We start from the raw sequence: 17,779 nt of genomic DNA, 5'->3' as shown, positions 1-17,779 counted from the left end.
TACTAACTGACCTCCCTCCATGACTGAGGAATGTTGGATTCTTCAAGGATTCGCAGAATAGAAGAAGGCTATTTCAATCCTTTTTTTTTTTTTTAAGATTTTTTTTATTTATTTGAGAGAGAGTTAGAGAGAGAGCAGGGCAGAGGGGGCAAAGTGAGAGAGGATCTTAAGCAGATTTACCTGAGTTTGAAGGGGCTTCAGTCTTTAGAACCCCGAGATCATGACCTGAGCCGAAACCAAGAGTCAGATGCTTAACTGACTGAGCCACCAGACATCCCGGCTGTTTGCAGTCTAACCAACACATGTGCATTTCAAACTCTGGCTTTGGAGATAATCACACATTGTAGATCAGACCTGAAAGAATTAATGATGCTCTTATACTTGGACTCCTGTAAATATGCTCTAAAAATAAGCTTATCAAGAATATCAGAGAATAACCAAAGCAAGCATCAGAAATTATCATGGGAGGGCACCTTGTTGGCTTAGGTCGGCAGAGTATGGGACTCTTGATCTCGGGGTGGTGAGTTGAGCCCTATATTGGGTTGTGGAGATTGCTTAAAAAATAAATAATGATTTTTTTAAAAAGCCTTATCCTCTTAAAAAAAATATCATGGGAAATATATCAAAACTACATCTTGTTCAGGTGGTTCAGATTAGACAATTTTTATTTTCCCTTCAGTGTTACACCGGTTCCTGCAATCAGACAGAGAACTTAACTGTGCCAGCCTAATTGGGACCCCAGGGCTTTCGGACCTCTGCTGACTAAAAGGCATCCCAAATGGGGTTCTGTAGTCACACTGTGCTGACATTCTTGAACTCAGGAGGCAGTGTAAATGATTGTCAGCTAGGCTTGAATATATCAGAATTTGTCCCCCCAAAAGATGAAAACAAATGACAAATTCAAGATTTTTCATAAAGTGCCATTACTAAATTTGAGTGTGAGCACCTGGGTCTTGGTGTAGATTAAAACGACATCATTCATACATACATCCCTACCACACAGCATCACATGAAATTCTGGTTTCTTTAAATTTTTAAACTTTTCTTTAAATTTTGTTTAAATTTCTTTGTATTCTGTCTTATTAAATTCTACTGTATAATAACCTTCATCCAATTGAGATCACCAAGTAAATCTATCATCATCACAGGAATTTATCTGGATATATTTTACTAAGCCAAATTGTTATTCTGAATTTCACTGTGTTATTCTTATCTCATTCTCATAATAAAATGGAACCGAAGTTTATCAGTTATTGTACAGAATCACCTGTCAACAGAAAGCCTTGGGTGTAGAGTAGAAAGGTCTGTTTTAGCTGCCGCCCTCTTGAGACTCCAGAGGTATCTTTTAAGCCCTCGGAATCCCTGGATTCCTTACAAGTGTATGTTCTAGCTCTTGTATGGAAACTCATTGGGAGCAGCTTCCCATTCCTCTTACTTCTGCTTGAGCGAGCATTCCGCCTGTACTTTGGACTAACACTGATTGACGTAAGATTTTTAGTTCCACCATTCTGATGAATGATGAATCTGTAAGTATGGATGCCTCCAGCACAGACAAGCAAGGACGTGACCACACAAACAATAGTTTGGCTTATGGACTCAGGATCTTCTATGCCATAGTGGAATGCCAGCATTGTGAAGTGGCCAAACGCTGTCCCAAGGCCAGGACATGAAGGAGATCTATCAGTCTACATGTGTCTCTTGCTTTGGAGCTAGACAGCCTTGACTCACCCGGCTGTGCATTTCCCCCCTCCCCACCTTTTCTGTAGTACGAATTCTTTTTTCCCGTTAGTCATTGGTAGCCTATTCAGATTGGTTTTAATACTTTTACAGTTACTAAACCAAGGAGAATTAACTGAAAGCCGGACATGAGCATGGACACCGACTCCTGGAAGAGGAGCTCTCTCTGATCCCAGAGTGCACATAGTGGGAAACAGGATGCTTCTGGCTCGTGGGTCTGCCAGAACTGAATGAATCTGTGAAGGACAGGACCCCGCTTCTGCCGTCTGTTCACCTTCCTGGACAGAGATGATGAGTGTGGGAGCGCTTCTTTTCAAACCACATCTGATCCAGACAAGGACGAAAGCAGTGAATGTGGGCTGGGTAACTGTACCTACCTCTCTTCCCACTATGAAATTTTGGGATGGACTTCTCCCAAAAGGGAATTTGATTATGTGTTGGCTGAAATTTCTTCGGTATGACTCTTAGAAAGGGATTTTCCTTTGAAGAATTTACATCCCAGGCTCAGCTGTCTTTTCATATGGATGAACTAAGTCCTGCCACCAACCACAAAACTTCACCAAGAAGTTGAGCTTTCAAGATGCCTTGTTGCTTTCGAGAAGGGAGGGATGTCAGTTCTGCTGTGGCATTCTCCCTTTAGCAACCTGAGGTAAGAGACTCTCTGCCCTGGGCTGCAAAAAAATAAATTACTTGAATTCCTACCTGGCCCGGGCTGAGGTACTATCTTGTCATATCCACTTACTTGGTCACTTTGCTTTGTTTATGGAATATACAGTAGCATGTTGAAGGTTTTTTGTTTTTTGTTTTTTTGTTTTTAAAGTTAAATACATGATTCACAGCTTTAGTTGTTTTCCCTTTAAATAAACAAGACAGCCCAGTCAGTTCTTTGGTTCCTTGTTTTGGACAAAACATATTTTCTTAGGAGATTAAGAAAATAGTTCAGGCTTTCCCTTTAAGAGAGGGCATTGATTGTCCCTTTGGATTCCATGCAGGAAAAACTGAGCCCAGGAGTCTTGGGGAACGGGACACGAGCAGCTTCCTCTCTAACTAGAAAACCTAGGTAGTAGTTATCATAGTACCGCTCTGTCGTCACCAGAAGGGGCCATGTCTGAGTCTAGAAAAATGGCAATAACAACAGATACTTCTGAATTTTTCCAGAAAGCTAAACAAAAACATGAGAAATGTGCTTCTTTTATGAGTAGGCACTCTTGCTATCATCCTGTCTCTACAGCTGATAGAGAATATCAATCAATCATTGGTGAGAAGAGTGTTCCAGAGATCACTTACTGGTAGAAAATCATGGCTGTCAGAGAATTTTCACATTTATTTAAAATGAACCTCATGCTGACACTTACATACCATGCACACAGTGGCATATTCTAAGCAAATAACAGGACAGAATTAACTGCTTGTAATAATATAGTTCTTAATTTGTTAATGACATGCATAATCATCCTTTGTTACGTAGATTGAGTTCATGTCAATTTCCTGTATTCTTAAATTACCAGTATTTACTTCCTGTGGCCTTACTTTTATACTATAGCATGGTTCTTAACTGGGAATATTTTTGCCTGCCCCCACATGTGGCAATATCTAGACTAGACACTTTTGTTCGTCACAACTAGGGGAGAGGGAGTTACTGGCATCTTGTGAGTAGGAGCCCAGGATGCTGCTAAACATTCTACAGTGTAAGGACAGCGCCCTCTCCCAACGCCCAACACAGACTCCTCTGGCGCAAAATGCCAAACAATAGTACTGAGGTTGAGAGACCCTGTAGCAAAAGTTGCAAGCGTGTCATCCTGCAGGTGTTTTGTTACTCCCACGCAATATTTCTAAGTAATTTTTAAATTAGTTGTCAACATGCAAATTTCTGGCTTCTGTTGAAACTGGGTTGATCTGGCAATTCTGGGCCTGTGTTCTAGCAGAGACTCTGGTCTCTACTGACTCCTACTATCTCATATGCAGCGCATGTGATCCATTGGTTTCCTAACTAGCCCCTTGTAGGCATTTGGGCTTGTGCCCTTTTTTTAAAGTAGGAGGCACAAATCAAGAATACTTAACTCAGCTCTGGTCCTCTGCCCTGAGGTTTTTTACTTTGATTTACTTAAACCATTCATTCCCTGTTTGTTACCTGCTTTCCCCCCTGCTATTTCTCTTTTCCCCATCCTCCAAGAGTAGCCATTGACTCAGAAGCCAAGTTTTGCCTGCCTTGACTCAACTCCCAAGTTAGCTGGTTAATATTGAAAAGCAGTAATTTTAAGTGTTACTGATTAAGCAAGTGATTTGCAATTATCTAGTAGTTCGTAAGACAGCTCTTCCAGTTCTTTCTTGGGGCTTGTAGGCTCTTGTAGAGATTCTTCTAAATCCTGCTGTGGATTTCTGGTGCTGAGTTTTGTAGTTTCATGGGTGCTACAGAAGAAATTAAAGCATTATGAAATAAAATGTTTTTAATTAAAAGCATTATGTAAGGCTGAAGGATGGTTTCAACATGTTCATTATTTTATATGGGGTGTAAAGGGAAATTTCTAGGGGGGAAAACTGGGATAGGAATTAAGGGAGGGGCCATTAGGATTTAAGAAACAAAACAAAGTTGAGAATAATGGTGATAGTATGCTTTTCTCCCCTTCACTTATATGATACCAAAGGAGGGGTGCTACTAATGAATTACTTTTTTTTTTTAATGAATTACTTCTTTAATGAGTGCTAGATTTTTAACAAGCCACGATGACCATGCTGAGGGGAAAAGAAAGGCTTTGATTGTTCAGGACAGTATAGCTTTTATTGTGGCTCAATACAGGTTTTACCTTCAGTTATCCAAACAAAATAAAAAGTGCTAGGAAAATAGTTTTATCATTTTATAGTAAGTAAAAATAAACATTGGGGCACCTTGTACACCCACAGACACCACATAACGTTTGTCCCTCAAAAGTAAGTGGAGATATTTTTGACTAATGGCCCTGGAAGTAGAATTGGAAAATGATCTGTTTCAAATTGAAGGAATCTACAGCCCATATAAATGGTTATATTTTATTCACAACTGCGCTATTCTCCCAATTTAAATGTGTTATGTGGGGATCTCTGGGTTAGTATTCCATATATACAGGATTGTGATCTCAAAACACATGAGTGGTGGCATCGGGAGGGATGGCGGTTCAAGAGCTGCGGATAACAAGGAGGATCTGAGATTACCTGGGACAATCACTGCTTTCTGACTGCCCCCGCCGCTGTTCATCCTGGCTGCCCTGACCCTTGCTCCTCACAAAGTCTTCATCGAGCCCAGCCTGCGTCAGGGTGTCTCGATACCGTTGTTCTGCAGCTTTTCTGGCAAGGTCCTGTGGAATGGAAATTAATCTGCTGTAGCTGTCTTGTGAATTATCAGGTAATTCGAAATCACTTGCTTAATCCGTATGCCTATAATTGCCCCCTAACCCAACCCCCCATTAATGCTGGGCACCAATGTGCATGAAAATTTCTTAGAGCTTTTTCTAGCCTTAAAAGTGCACAGGAGAGATGCCGGGTGGCTCAGTTGGTTAAGCAGCTGCCTTCAGCTCAGGTCATGATCCCAGCCTCCTGGGATCGAGTCCCACATCGGGCTCCTTGCTCAGCAGGGAGCCTGCTTCTCCCTCTGCCTCTGCCTGCCACTCTATCTGCCTGTGCTCACTCTCTCTGTCAAATAAATAAATAAAATCTTAAAAAAAAAAAAAAAGTGCACAGGAACTACCTGAAGGTCTTGTTATTAATGTAAATTCTCATTGGGTAGGTCTCAGATAAGGCTGACAGTTCTGTATATCTAACACTCCCAGCAGATGCCAACAGTTGATTTGGGACCCACCTTTCAGAAGAAAAGATTTAGATTTTTGGAAGATCAAGTGAGACTCAGATGAAAACATGGACTTAAAACATTTTAAGATTTGAAAACACCAGGGGTGCCTGGGTGGTGTAATTGGTTAAGCGTCCAACTCTTGGTTCTGGCTCAAGGTCATGGTCTCAGGGTCCTGGGACTGAGCCTCGAGTCTGGCTTCACACTCAGTGCAGACTCTACTTGAGATTCTCTCTCCCTCTGCCCCTCCTGCTCGTGCTCTCTCTCTGATTAGAGTAAATAAATAAATTAAAAAAAAAATAAAAACAAATCATCAACACTAAAATACATATGTAAAAAGAAAAACCCACTAAAATATAACAAAACACTCTTCAAAAAAAAAAAAAAAGATTTTATTTGACAAAGAGAGATCACAAGTAGGCAGAGAGAGTGGGGGACCAGCATCCCGCTGAGCAGGGAGCCCGATGTGGGGCTTGATCCGAGGACCCTGAGATCATGACCTGAGCCGAAGGCAGAGGCTTAACCCACTGAGCCAACTGGGGGCCCCTAACAAACACTCTTAACAGGATAGATCTGTTGTGATCTGAGGGTGAGCTTTGCTTGAAAAAAATTAACATAAAGAGGAAAGGGCATTATGAGAGATTTGAGCAATGCTAGTTGCTAAGTAAACCCAAGACCATCCAGCGTGTATGAGTCTGTGTGGTATATATGGTGGGGGGAGGAGTGTACCCGGGAAATGCCTAGATAAGATAACACACTGGCTGTAAGATGGGAGATGATGTCCAGCTGCTGGAATCAGGTCACTAGGAAACCCCAACTTTTATCTGAAACTGGAGAGAAGAGGGATCTGCAGAGCCTGATAGAACCCCAAATCCCTGGGGATGGCAGCCTTTCTGAGGCCGTTCATCCGAACCAGCTTCAGACACTCCAGAGCCTCCTTAGGGAGACCAGATCTCAACTGGGTGCAACTTCCCTAAAGGTCTAGAGAACACCTTAAATGATTCTTCTATCCTGAAAGCCACTTAATCTGAAAAGGACTTTCTGGGGTGCTGGTGAGCATACCAATGTCTGGAGACCCATAAATGGGCCACAGCTCTGGAGGTTGGGGATGCCCAGGGTAGCAGCACTGCAGGGGGAGAGACGCTGTTAGCAAGTTAAAGATCGTCATCACTGACAAAGCCAAACTGTCACTGGGTATGTGGGATTTAGCCCTCACCATTATTCAAACTGAAAGCCAGACCGCAGCAAACATTCCAGGAAGTGAAATCCTTTATAGATGCCTCTGGAGTCCTGTCTTGGATGAAATCAGTCCCAAGCAGCATTCACCACTGCACTATGTACTTGGGAGGGGAGGGGGATGGTAGTTAATAACAGGCCTAATTTAGAATCTTCCTGAGCCCAAGGAAATGTTTAATACCCAGATATTAAACTGTTCCATCATGGGGATGCCTGGGTAGCTCAGTTATTTAAGTATCTGCCTTTGGCTCAGGTCATGAGATCCTGGGATCGAGTCCCGCATCAGTCTCCCTGCTCAGAGGGGAGCCTGCTTCTCCCTTTCCCTCTAACCCCGCCCCCACTTGTGCTGTGCTCTCCCTTGTCTCTTTCTCTCTCTCACTCTTTCTGATAAATACAGTCTTTAAAAAGAAACAAAAAAACTGTTCCATCATTTTGAAGAGCCCTTTCATCCAAAACTGAAAGAAAATGAACGATGGTTTAGTTTTACCTTGCTAACTTGTTCAAAGAGGTAGGGCCTTGTCTGTATTCTCTTCTTCATTTCTTCCAATTCTTTCTTATACTCTTTTGCTCTTTTACGGTCATTGTTCCTGGAATTAACAAGGTTCTTAGAATGAATTGTTTTTTTTCCAATCTGGAATAGCCTTCACTCCAATTACGCAGAGTAATTCCCAAGGTCATTGTAAATTCCCAACTGTGCCTAGCAAAATCCTTGACTGTGTGCGATTATAGGAGTCTAATAACTCCATTTTGCCATTTTTCAAGGCTCATGAGCTACTGGGTCCCAAGACAGGCACCCTTTGACACACGGAGGACACTGACCGATTCTCTTTCAGCTTTGCTTTGAACACTTCCTCCAGGCTTTGATGGGGATCCATGGCTTTGGCACGCAAGGTCACGGATTTAGACATCGCTTGACACTTCTTTTTGTGCATCTCCAACCACTGAGTACTCTCATCTGCTTTGTCCTTTTTTTCAAGTGAACTTCTAAAGAGAGGAGGCAAAAAACCATACAGATGACCAACTTGAGTATATCTGAAAGCAATCTTAGTAACCTCTCTGGAAAGGAAAATGGTTGTTTTCCTATGAAGGGCATTTCAGAAAGAATAGGATTCTGAGATTGGCAGATGAAGCCTTCCCAGCACTATGGACACAGTAATCTTCTGCCCCACGAGAAGTTCATTAACTGAACTGAAAAGACATATGAGATTAAAATATCCTTGTACTCATGCTTCTGGCATGTCTGGAAATGAGATGATCCTGAGAGCTGCCGTTTGCTGAGCTCTCTACTCTGAACCGGTGGAGAAAGGAATCAAGTGCTTTATAATCCCTTATCTTCCTAACTGCCCTATGAGGTGAGAACTGTAAGCCCCTCTTTTTATAGGGCGAGGATATCGAGGTCAGAAAGGGTAAGCCACTTCCTCAAAGCCACCCAGCAAGCCAGTGGAGAAGCCAAGATCTGAACCAGGATGTCTGACTCCCAAGCCTCTGCCCTTGACCACTGTGCTCGAAGGTGCCTGGATTCATGGGCCCTTGGGAATACAAATCTGCATTTTCACAGAGAACTGAAAATAGGCCTCTTTCCCTGCAGTTGGGGTTAATTTACAGCACTTAGTTTGTGTAAGTATCATTTGACAAGGTGCTATGGAGAGTTCTAGAAAAGAAAAACAGTCAAGACTCTTGCATTTGGCTATTTACATTCAAATGAACAGATTAGGAAGGAAGGCATGAAAGTTGAGTCTGCCATGGTATCAAACTCCCTGTTGCTGGGAAGTAAATACAGACATCCCCTAGGGGTGTGAGCTTCCGTTCATAAGGCTTATCTTACTGGGTGCCTCAGGATACGGATGCACGTAGCCTTCACTCAGTAGCCCTAAGAAATCTGAGGAAGAAGGGAGTATCCCTTGGATTCTAAATACATTTCTTTCTTTCTTTTTTATTTTTTTTTTTTAAGATTTTATTTATTTATTTGACAGAGAGAGATCACAAGTAGACAGAGAGGCAGGCAGAGAGAGAGAGAGAGAGAGAGAGAGAGAGAGAGAGAGGGAAGCAGGCTTCCCACCGAGCAGAGAGCCCGATGCGGGGCTCGATCCCAGGACCCTGAGATCATGACCTGAGCCGAAGGCAGCGGCTTAACCACTGAGCCACCCAGGCGCCCCCCCCCCCTTTTTTTTAAAGATTTTATTTATTTATTTGACAGAGATCACAAGCATGCAGAGAGGCAGGCAGAGAGGGTGGAGGGGGAAACAGGGCTCCCTGCTGAGCAGAGAACCTGATGTGGGGCTCGATCCCAGGACCCTGAGATCATGACCTGAGCCGAAGGCAGAGGCTTAACCCACTGAGCCACCAGGCGCCCCCTAAATACATTTCTAAGATCACTGTTGCGTGTCCTAAAGAGCCAAGTAGGTCCCGAGTACTCCTCTCTGAGCCCCACAGGAAAGCACTAAGATGCTAGTCCTCTCCCGGAGCTCAGCCATGTGCGTGTTATTACCATGACCTTGCCTGCCAACTTCAGCTCAGAGGTCTAGCAGAGGAACTCTTGCCAGGGTGCTGGTCTGATGAGAGCAATACTACGACAGAGTCAGGTCAGTTAAAGAATTAAAAAGTAAGGAGGCTCCTGCTTCCCAACCAACTTCTGATAATTCCCCAAAGATGAACCTCAGACAGTTAAAGCTGCGTGGTAGATGCCTTCTCTTTGTGACCAGGTCCACCACCTGCCATCACGCTTCTCTGAATTCCTGTTCCTAACGGCTCCCTCTTTCATCTGTGGGTCTTCACCCATGTTCTCCTCTCTGGAACCTTCTTTCCAGCCTTTGGCTAATTCCTCATTCTTCAGAGATTAAAGAGACCCCTGCCCCAGGCTATCCAGTGCTCCCAAGTTTCCCTGTGTTTCCCCCACCAATGCATTTCTTACAAAATATGGTAACAACTTTGCTTTTCTGTATTTCATACTAGGTATACTAAACTAGAGGTTCCGGGTGCCTGGGTGGCTCAGTAGGTTAAGCCTCTGCCTTCGGCTCAGGTCATGATCTCAGGGTCCTGGGATCGAGTCCCGCATCGGGCTCTCAGCTCAGCAGGGAGCCTGCTTCCCTCTCTCTCTGCCTGCCTCTCTGCCTACTTGTGATCTATCTCTGTCAAATAAACAAATAAAATCTTTAAATAAATAAATAAATAAATAAATAAATAAATAAATAAATAAATAAATAAACTAGAGGTTCCATAAGGCATCTCCAGCCTTAACATTGTAACTGGCACAGAGTAAGTTCCCTGTGAGTTCCTGCTGAGTGATGGCCGGGTGTTCTCCAGCACTGCGTGTGGAGGGTCACGTGTATTCCTGTCCAGATCAGCGTTCCTTCCACCCCATAGGTCTCTCTGATAACCAGAGAGGAGGCCCAGCAGCAGGATGGTTTCTAGCACTAGGGTCAAGATCCAAGCGCTGACCATTGATCTCCATCCTAGGCCAAGGTCTCGGGCTCGAACACCTCACCTGACCGCAGATTCCCTCTCCTGGTGGCATCTGTGATGTGCACAGGGAGGGTGTTGGCAGAGAGGGAAGCAAGGCCACTCAGAGAACGGCTCCTTGGCAGGGGTGTGGCTGGTGGCTGCGGAGAGTCCTAGAAGAAACGAAGGTTGGTATTGATGGGACAGCAATGTGTGATGAGTTTCTATTCTAACTATGATTCATTTTCAGTGAAGGACTAGTCAGACCGAGAATCCTTTTTCTTCCCCCTGGGATTATGGAAAGAGTAATGAGTTTATTACTAGGCCTAGAGTTGGATATCATCCTAAAGTTTTAAGATCAGATGAGAAGTGAGGGCACCTGGGTAGCTCAGTGGGTTAAAGCCTCTGCCTTCAGCTCGAGTCATGATCCCAGGGTCCTGGATCGAGCCCCACGTCGGGCTCTCTGCTCAGCAGGGAGCCTGCTTCCCCCTTTCTATCTCTCTGCCTGCTTCTCTGCCTCCTTGTGATCTCTGTCAGATAAATGGATAAAATATTTGAAAAAAATCAGATGGGAAGAGTTCTTTATAATTGATATAGGGTTGTGAGCAATTGATCCCAACTCCCTACTTTCTAGACTTTCTTGGACTTATTTCTGCAAAATTTCTCTAGAAAAGTTCCCTCTCGGAAGGCAAGGAAAGGAAGTATTATTATGGTTCTAAGTTTATAGGAACTGTGGAGCTTACAGCGGTGCCAGTGTTTTATTTTAATTTTATTTTTTTTAAGTTTTTAAAAATTAAAATTCTATTGATTAACATATAATGTATTATTAGTGCAGGGGTAGAGGTCAATGATTTATCAGTCTGTTAAAAGGAGCCAGTGTTTCTTTATAATTTTTTAAATTTATTTTTCAAGATTGATTGATTTATCAGAGAGGGAGAGCGCGCTTGCACACATGCTCAAGCAGGGGGAGCAGCAGGCAGAGAGAGAAACAGACTCCCTGATGAGCAGGGAGCCCGATGCGGGACTCGAACCCACGACCCCGGGACCATGACCTGAGCTAAAGGCAGTTCCTTAACTGACTGAGCCACCCAGGCACCCCGAGCCAGTGTTTTTTAAAAAAAAAAAAAAAAAAACAGGAAAATGTCATGAGAAGTGCCTCCTATCGAGACTGGCCTGTGTGCTGGGTCCCAGGCCCCGACCCTCCTGCAGCTGCCTGGGCTCTCACCCTTCTCCCTCCAGATGTGGTGGCATCACAGGACCGCGGAGTGCGACGCAGGCTGCCGGTCCTCAGCAAGAAGGGCTTGTTGCGAGTCCCCTCTCTGGTGTCCCTTCTCTTGGCAGCTCTTCTCTGGAAGGCCTTGTAAAGGCCTTCGTAGTCAGGGACGGCAGGATTCACACGAGGCTGGAATCCAAAGTCCGTGTGCAGAAACGCAAGCTTTTCTTCTGGGTTCGGGTAGCTGCACGCAGCTGTGGGCTCGCCCGGCCGCCGGAGGGGGCGATAGGGGAGGCGGCCTTCTGGAGCATGTCTAGGGCTCTCATCTGGATGCGAATTTTCCTGAAGAGTTCCGCTTCTGTGGAGAAGAAGTCAGGGTGGTGATGGGTGAGAGGAGACCTGCCTGGGCTTGGAGAATGTTCCCTGTGAAACCCCAGCGGAGGGTGCCGGAGCCGACCGACAGCTTCTGCAGGCATTTCGGGCAGCAGCTGACTCCATACCGGAAGCTCCCTGTCGGCCAGGAGAGCTGTGCTTACACGACGGACAATGGCAAACACTACAGATCAGCTTGCTTTGTCTTTTCTGGAGAGTTTGTTCATAAACGTTGGCCAGAACACGGCTGCCAGGTACCAGCCAGCCGCAGAGGCAGCCACCACGGACACCATGGGTACCGACTGCTTTCTGTGGTTCCTTCTTCAGAGGTGGAGCTGGTGAGGCGGGCCGGTCACCCCCTTCTCCCAGGTCCCCCAGACTCAGGCCAAGTACCCGCTATCCACCCAGAGGCCCACACTGTTGCCCAAATCACTCTCGCCTGCTGTCTCTGGTCAGTCCCAAGTTCTGCAGTCTCTGCTCTTTAACCATGCTCCAGCCTGGCCTCTCCTCACCGTCCCTGCTCCTCATTTCACAATCTCTCCACTGAACTGTCCACACGGGGTCCTGCAGACCAACACCCTCCGGGGCTGTCCCTCCCCCCTTAACCGTCTCCACCACCGCATCTGAGTGGTCTTCCTGGGCTGCGGATCTGATCCCAAGCCCCTCCTTAAAGCCCTTCAGGGGTTCCCCAGTGCCCTTGGGAGGAAATCCAACCTTCTCCCACCGCCTACAAGCCCCCAGGTCTGCCCGGGGCCTGCCTCTCCCTCCCCACTCCTGCTTCTCTCCCCTGTCCTGTGACTGTGTTCTGCTTCTTCTGACCTCTGCCCTGTTCTCTCTGGTTCACTCTTCCTCACTCTTCCTCCCTCTCCCCTTCCTTCAGGGGTTGCCTCAGTGCTCTCTTTCCCCGGGACCTTCGCTTGCTGCTCCCACCGCCTCACCACATCTGAAATGAGGTCCCTGTGTCCTGTGCTCCGTGAGGGGGAAGGCTTTAAACCTTGTAAACCACTCACCACATCCGTGCGTTCTGTTACCTGGTATCTGGCTTCCTCGCGTGCGCACCAACTCCACGTCTGTCTATTCCACACACAGTAGTGCCTGGAGCTTGGCATGTTACTGAATGAATAAAGCCTGAGTCCTTTCACCGAACCTCATTTCTTGAAATGAGGCAGCGTGGGAGCTTCCCTCAGGAGCAGCTGGTAGAGGCACTGGCCTAAGCTGGCCCTTGGGTGTCTCACTGGTTCTGCCGATGCGTTAGTGTCCTGACAGCAGCTACAGGACCAACTTAGGGCATGCCAGGCCACCTCTCACACTCGCTCCTGCCAGGGCTCCCCCACGACACAGAGCCAGCCCGTGGCCTGCCCTGAGTGTGGCCTGGAGGCCGGGCCTCCAGAGCAATGAGTTCATCTCCCAGCCAGGCTGACCCCCGAGCCTAAGTCCCCCCAGCACCCCTTGGCAGCCCCAGGCAGCAGGCAGCATGGTGGGAAGGAGGTCTTTACCTTGGAGTTTGTCCCCGAGGGCTGGCTCCAGAATAGACTTGGGAATCCTTCTGGTGGCCTTCTGCTGGGGGACCTTGGCCTTGGCTGCGGCGGCCAGCTCCCTCTGTTTAGCGGCTTCCTTTCTCTGCTCCTCCTTCACTAGGAAGCTGAAGGGCTTCAAGGAGGAGAGGAGCAGTTCCTTCCTCTTCTGGATCCCCGCCTGCCTGCGAGCCTCGTTGCGCTCCGTGATCTCCTGGTAGAGGGGCAGGTAGACGTGCGCAGGCACCGGCTGCGCCCGGAACTGCCGGTGGCACTCGGCCTCCTCCTGCCCCTGCCGCTGGGCCTGCTTCCTCTCCTGCTCAAAGGAGGCAGGGGAGGCCAGCCACTGGGCCTTCTTCTGGGCCTCACGCAGTGTCATGCGGAACGGCCGGGGGACCGTGATGGAAGACACCCAGGAGCTGATGCTTCTGTGCTGCGAGGGGGGCCTGGAGCCTGGGGGTGGCTGGGGCTGACTCTTGGGATCATCGGAGAGAAGGCTGCTCAGGGAGCTGCAGCGCCTCGTGGAGCTGCACCTGGGGGGAGAAAGCAGCTGCATTGGGGGACACATGTAGGACACGTGGAGGACTGTGGCAGACGGGAGGCTGGCCCCTCCTCCTGCTCGTCCCTGTCCTCCCTCCCAGGAGGTGGCAGCTGGCTTCTCAGCCTGACATCCTGGCCCCACAGGCCTCTGAGCCTTGCCTCTCTGGACTGGGCCTCCCTCCTTTCCGTCAGGCCTTCTAGCAGCCCATTAGGAAGTCTTTTCTCACAACTGATTCACGAATTACCACTTTGCATTCTAATATTTTCTGGTTTTTGTTTTTTTTTCCTTGTAAAGATTTTTTTTTAAAGTAATCTCCACACCCACTGCGGGGCTCGAACTCACATCCCTGAGATCAAGAGCTGCACGCTCCACTGACTGAGCCAGCGAGGCACCCTGCATTCTGATATTTTCGTATGGGCAGGAGAACAGTGCAGTGGTACAGAGCCCGGCTTTAGACTCAGACCCAGGTTCAAATCTTGCTTCAAACAATTACCAGCCATGTGACCTTTAGCAGGGTTTGCTTGGAACCTCGATTTCCTCATCTGGAGAATGGCAAAAATAGTATCTACTTACAGGGTTAGTGGGAAGAGAAAATAAATATTAAATATTATATAAATGCAGCGTACACGCATATAGAAGGGCTTGGCCAACGTCAGTGTACCTCGTTGCTATTCTCGGGAGTGAGAAGGGCATCCCTTTAATCAATCCCAGTGCTTCGAGTGACTAAGGGTAACCAAAGTGATTTAGGATGGCTAGATAGGAATCAGAACACGTTTGGCTCCGAAGGCTGATTCTAAGCTGGAGCCTGGGTAAGGGACAACTTGCAGAATGGTCTTTACTGAGGAAGAGGATGAGGCCCAGAGTCACAAGGGACTTGGCCAGAGTTGGGCATGAAGTGCCTTACCTCGGAGACAGTGGGTCCTGGACCTGTGGCTTCCCCCTGCCTTTGTCTTGGAAGAAACTCTCCAGGTCCTCCTCATCTTCGGAGAAGTTCTCACCACTGTCTGGGTCAGACTCAAAAAGGGATTCCAACAGGCACCACCTGCCTTTCTGCTTTAGTACCTCCAGGGTCTCGGAAAAGCTCCCAGTTGAGTCGGAATCCGAAAGCGTCAAGTCCTCTGGGCTGAGGAAGTCATCCAGTTTGCCAGCCCTGGGCAAAACCAGTCCATCCCCAGACAGCTCCTCTTCTGTCTCCGAGTCCGAGGAGGATTTGGGGGGAAACACCTACAGTGAGAGAGAATAAATGGTGGGTCAACTATCATTTCAAATTTACTCAAAACATAACTGCTAACTTCACTTTGAATAAGTCTCTGTATACTAGGGACTGGGAAGGAAGAAAAATAAGATGTGTTCCTCGCTTTAAAGAAATTTCACAAATTGGTATATGGGGTATGCTTGGTTGAAGGGCAGGGAAGAGAAGCAGACAGGTGAGCAGTTACGGAGTACCTGCCCTGCGGCGTGCACTCTGCCCCGGGCACTCCAGGAACCCCACCCAGACCTTGGCCACACTCTGGGCCTTGCCCTATTTGGTTTTTACCTACTTGTTGCCAATCTTTTTCCCGCTCCTCCTGTCTGCACCTCTGCTTTCCTCCTATTCTACCTAAGATCTACCCCTTTACTAGGAATGAATAATTAACTGGACAGACAATGTGTTCAGGCTGAAAGAACAGTGTCCTAGAAAGTGGATTTCGATACTCCGTTCCTTTAGAAAATCTTTATTTGATGCCTAATGTGCACTGGGCATTAGGCTGAGAACGAGTCAAACAAGGTCCCTATTCACGAAGCTTATGCTGTAGAGAGGGGAGACAGACAATATAAGGTGATAATATAGTCAATAAAAGTCATAAACTGAGAGATTTATGCGGTGATGAAGTGGTTTGGGAAGCTGTTCTGTTGATAAAAGCCCGTCAGATAAAAATCACTGGGAATAGCACCTATAATCAGAGCTAGGTTTATTAATTTGTTGGAGTACACCATGAAAAATTAAGGGAACGTGCAGGGTGGGGGGATGGGGTGGGGGCTTTCAGTCAGAGGGTGGGGGAAGGGCTTTTCCTGGGGCTGGCTTGTCCCAATGATCCTGGGGAGGAGAGTGGATCCCTCTGTATCCACTCTGAATGGATGCTGTCGTGAAGAGGGCGCGGTTCCGTGAGCGAGTGAGCACTTTTGATTCCAACGGTAACTAGAACAAAGTGGGGCTGGGTAAGTAATTGATAGGTAAGCATCATCATTTAGAAGGAGGTCTTAATCGTTTTGCAGGTATGCTGTGGCCCGTGAAAAACACTGTTTTCTGCTCATCTGGCGGCTCACCTTAGCTGTGTCTGTTACAGTCTGCACCGTAGTTTCTCGGTCTTGGGCTGACTTTTACTTTCTCACTGAGGAGGGGTTTTCGACTGAACACCTCATTGATGAGAGGGAGCCAGCCTTGCTAAGAGCTGGGGTAGGAGGGCTCTGGGTCCAAGGAAAAGCAAATGCAAAGGCCTTGAAGCAGGAATAAACTTGGCTCTTGGAGAGAAAAAAGGAGGGCCAGGGTGGCCGGAGGACAGTGGTATGAGATATCCTTAGAGAAGCAGGTGTGGGGCCAGGATTGGGCGGGATAAGATGACTGCTTGCACCTGGAGCACAGGCTCCTACAGGCCTCCAGGTGACACTTGGGGATGATTCTCTAAGGTCCAGCTCTAATACTGAAAAGAACACTGGATTCTGAGTCAAAGAATGTGCTCCAGCCCTTGCGCTGCTACTGAGGACCATGTGATCTTGGGAAAATTTTTAAAAAATGACTTTATCCAGATATAATTCAGACACCATACAATTCAAACAATTCACTTACGGAAAGAGTACAATGCAATGGGCTTTAGTATATTCACAGAGCTGTGCAACCATCACCACCATCAATTTTAGAGCATTTTAATCACCCCAAAGAAAGCCCATACTGGCAGGATCCTGGGTGGCTCAGTGGGTTAAGCCTCTGCCTTCAGCCCACGTCATGATCTCAGGGTCCTGGGATCAAGCCTGGCATCTGGCTCTCTGCTCAGCGGGGAGCCTGCTTCTTCCCCTCTCTCTGCCTGCTTGTGATCTCTGTCAAATAAATAAATAAAATCTTAAAAAAAAGAAAAAAGAAAGAAAGCCCATACCATCTAGTAGTCACTCTGTATTTTGCTTAGTTTTTCCAACCCTTCCCTCGCTGCCAGCCCTAAGCAACCACCAATCTACTTTCTGTATGGATTCCGTGGCAAATTTCTTTTTCTATTTTTTTTTAAAGATCTTATTTATTTGAGAGAGAGAGAGAGAGAGCGTGCGCGAGAGAGAGCACACGAGTTTGGGGGAGGGGCAGAGGAAGAAGCAGACTCCCCGCTGAGCAGGGAGCCCGAAGTGAGGCTCCATCCCAAGACCCTGGGATCATGACCTGAGCGGAAGGCAGAGGCTTAATTGACTGAGACACCCAGGCGCCCCTCTAATTGCAAATCTCTTAGTCTCTCTATGCCTCAGTTTTCTTTTCTACAAAATGGGGACAACATCGGACTATCAGTTCTAGGGTAGTTGACAGGATAAGCGAAAACCAAGGGCCATCGCTGTGGTTCTAGGAAGGGCCTGACGTAAGGCTCAACCCCTTCGGGAGTCCGCCTGCGGGGCCTCAAACGCTGCGGATTTTAATCCCACGCCCCCCTGAGACACGCCCCTGCCGCCTGTCTCCAAGGCAACGTCAAGCAGTTTCCTCTCTTAGAGATTCCTTTCCGGGGCGCAGACCCAATTCCTCTCCTTCTCTCCTCACCTGACGGCTCCACTGAGCGCCTACACTGAGGGCTCCTGCAGCCCTCCCGATGGTCATCTTCTCCGCGGGGCAGAGACCGAGGCGGCGGTGACAGCTCTCGCGACGCGCTAATGCGCGGACGGTACTAGCTGCTAGATTA

At 47.2% G+C, this 17,779-nt stretch overlaps 2 protein-coding genes across 2 annotated transcripts in view; one reads left to right on the top strand and one right to left on the bottom strand.

Moving 5' to 3' along the window:
• ZNF410 (zinc finger protein 410) overlaps positions 1-3,144 on the top strand; it is a 41,722-nt gene extending 38,578 nt beyond the window's left edge. Inside the window, 1 exon segment of the mRNA XM_047735766.1 lies at positions 1,831-3,144. Within this exon segment, the coding sequence (XP_047591722.1) occupies positions 1,831-1,869 (39 nt within the window). The 3' untranslated portion in view covers positions 1,870-3,144.
• FAM161B (FAM161 centrosomal protein B) lies at positions 3,044-17,779 on the bottom strand. The gene is given in 11 exon segments (XM_047735765.1): positions 3,044-4,146; positions 4,927-5,069; positions 7,281-7,380; positions 7,613-7,777; positions 10,278-10,296; positions 10,299-10,404; positions 11,457-11,674; positions 11,677-11,802; positions 13,313-13,863; positions 14,776-15,095; positions 17,641-17,779. Coding segments are annotated over 11 exon segments (1,944 nt in total). The 5' UTR covers positions 17,698-17,779; the 3' UTR covers positions 3,044-4,007.

Source organism: Lutra lutra, chromosome 7 (genome assembly GCF_902655055.1).
Source record: "Lutra lutra chromosome 7, mLutLut1.2, whole genome shotgun sequence".
Lineage (NCBI taxonomy): Eukaryota > Metazoa > Chordata > Mammalia > Carnivora > Mustelidae > Lutra > Lutra lutra.
Note: the sequence above shows the minus strand (reverse complement) of the source record. Positions and strands in the feature narration are given on the sequence as shown.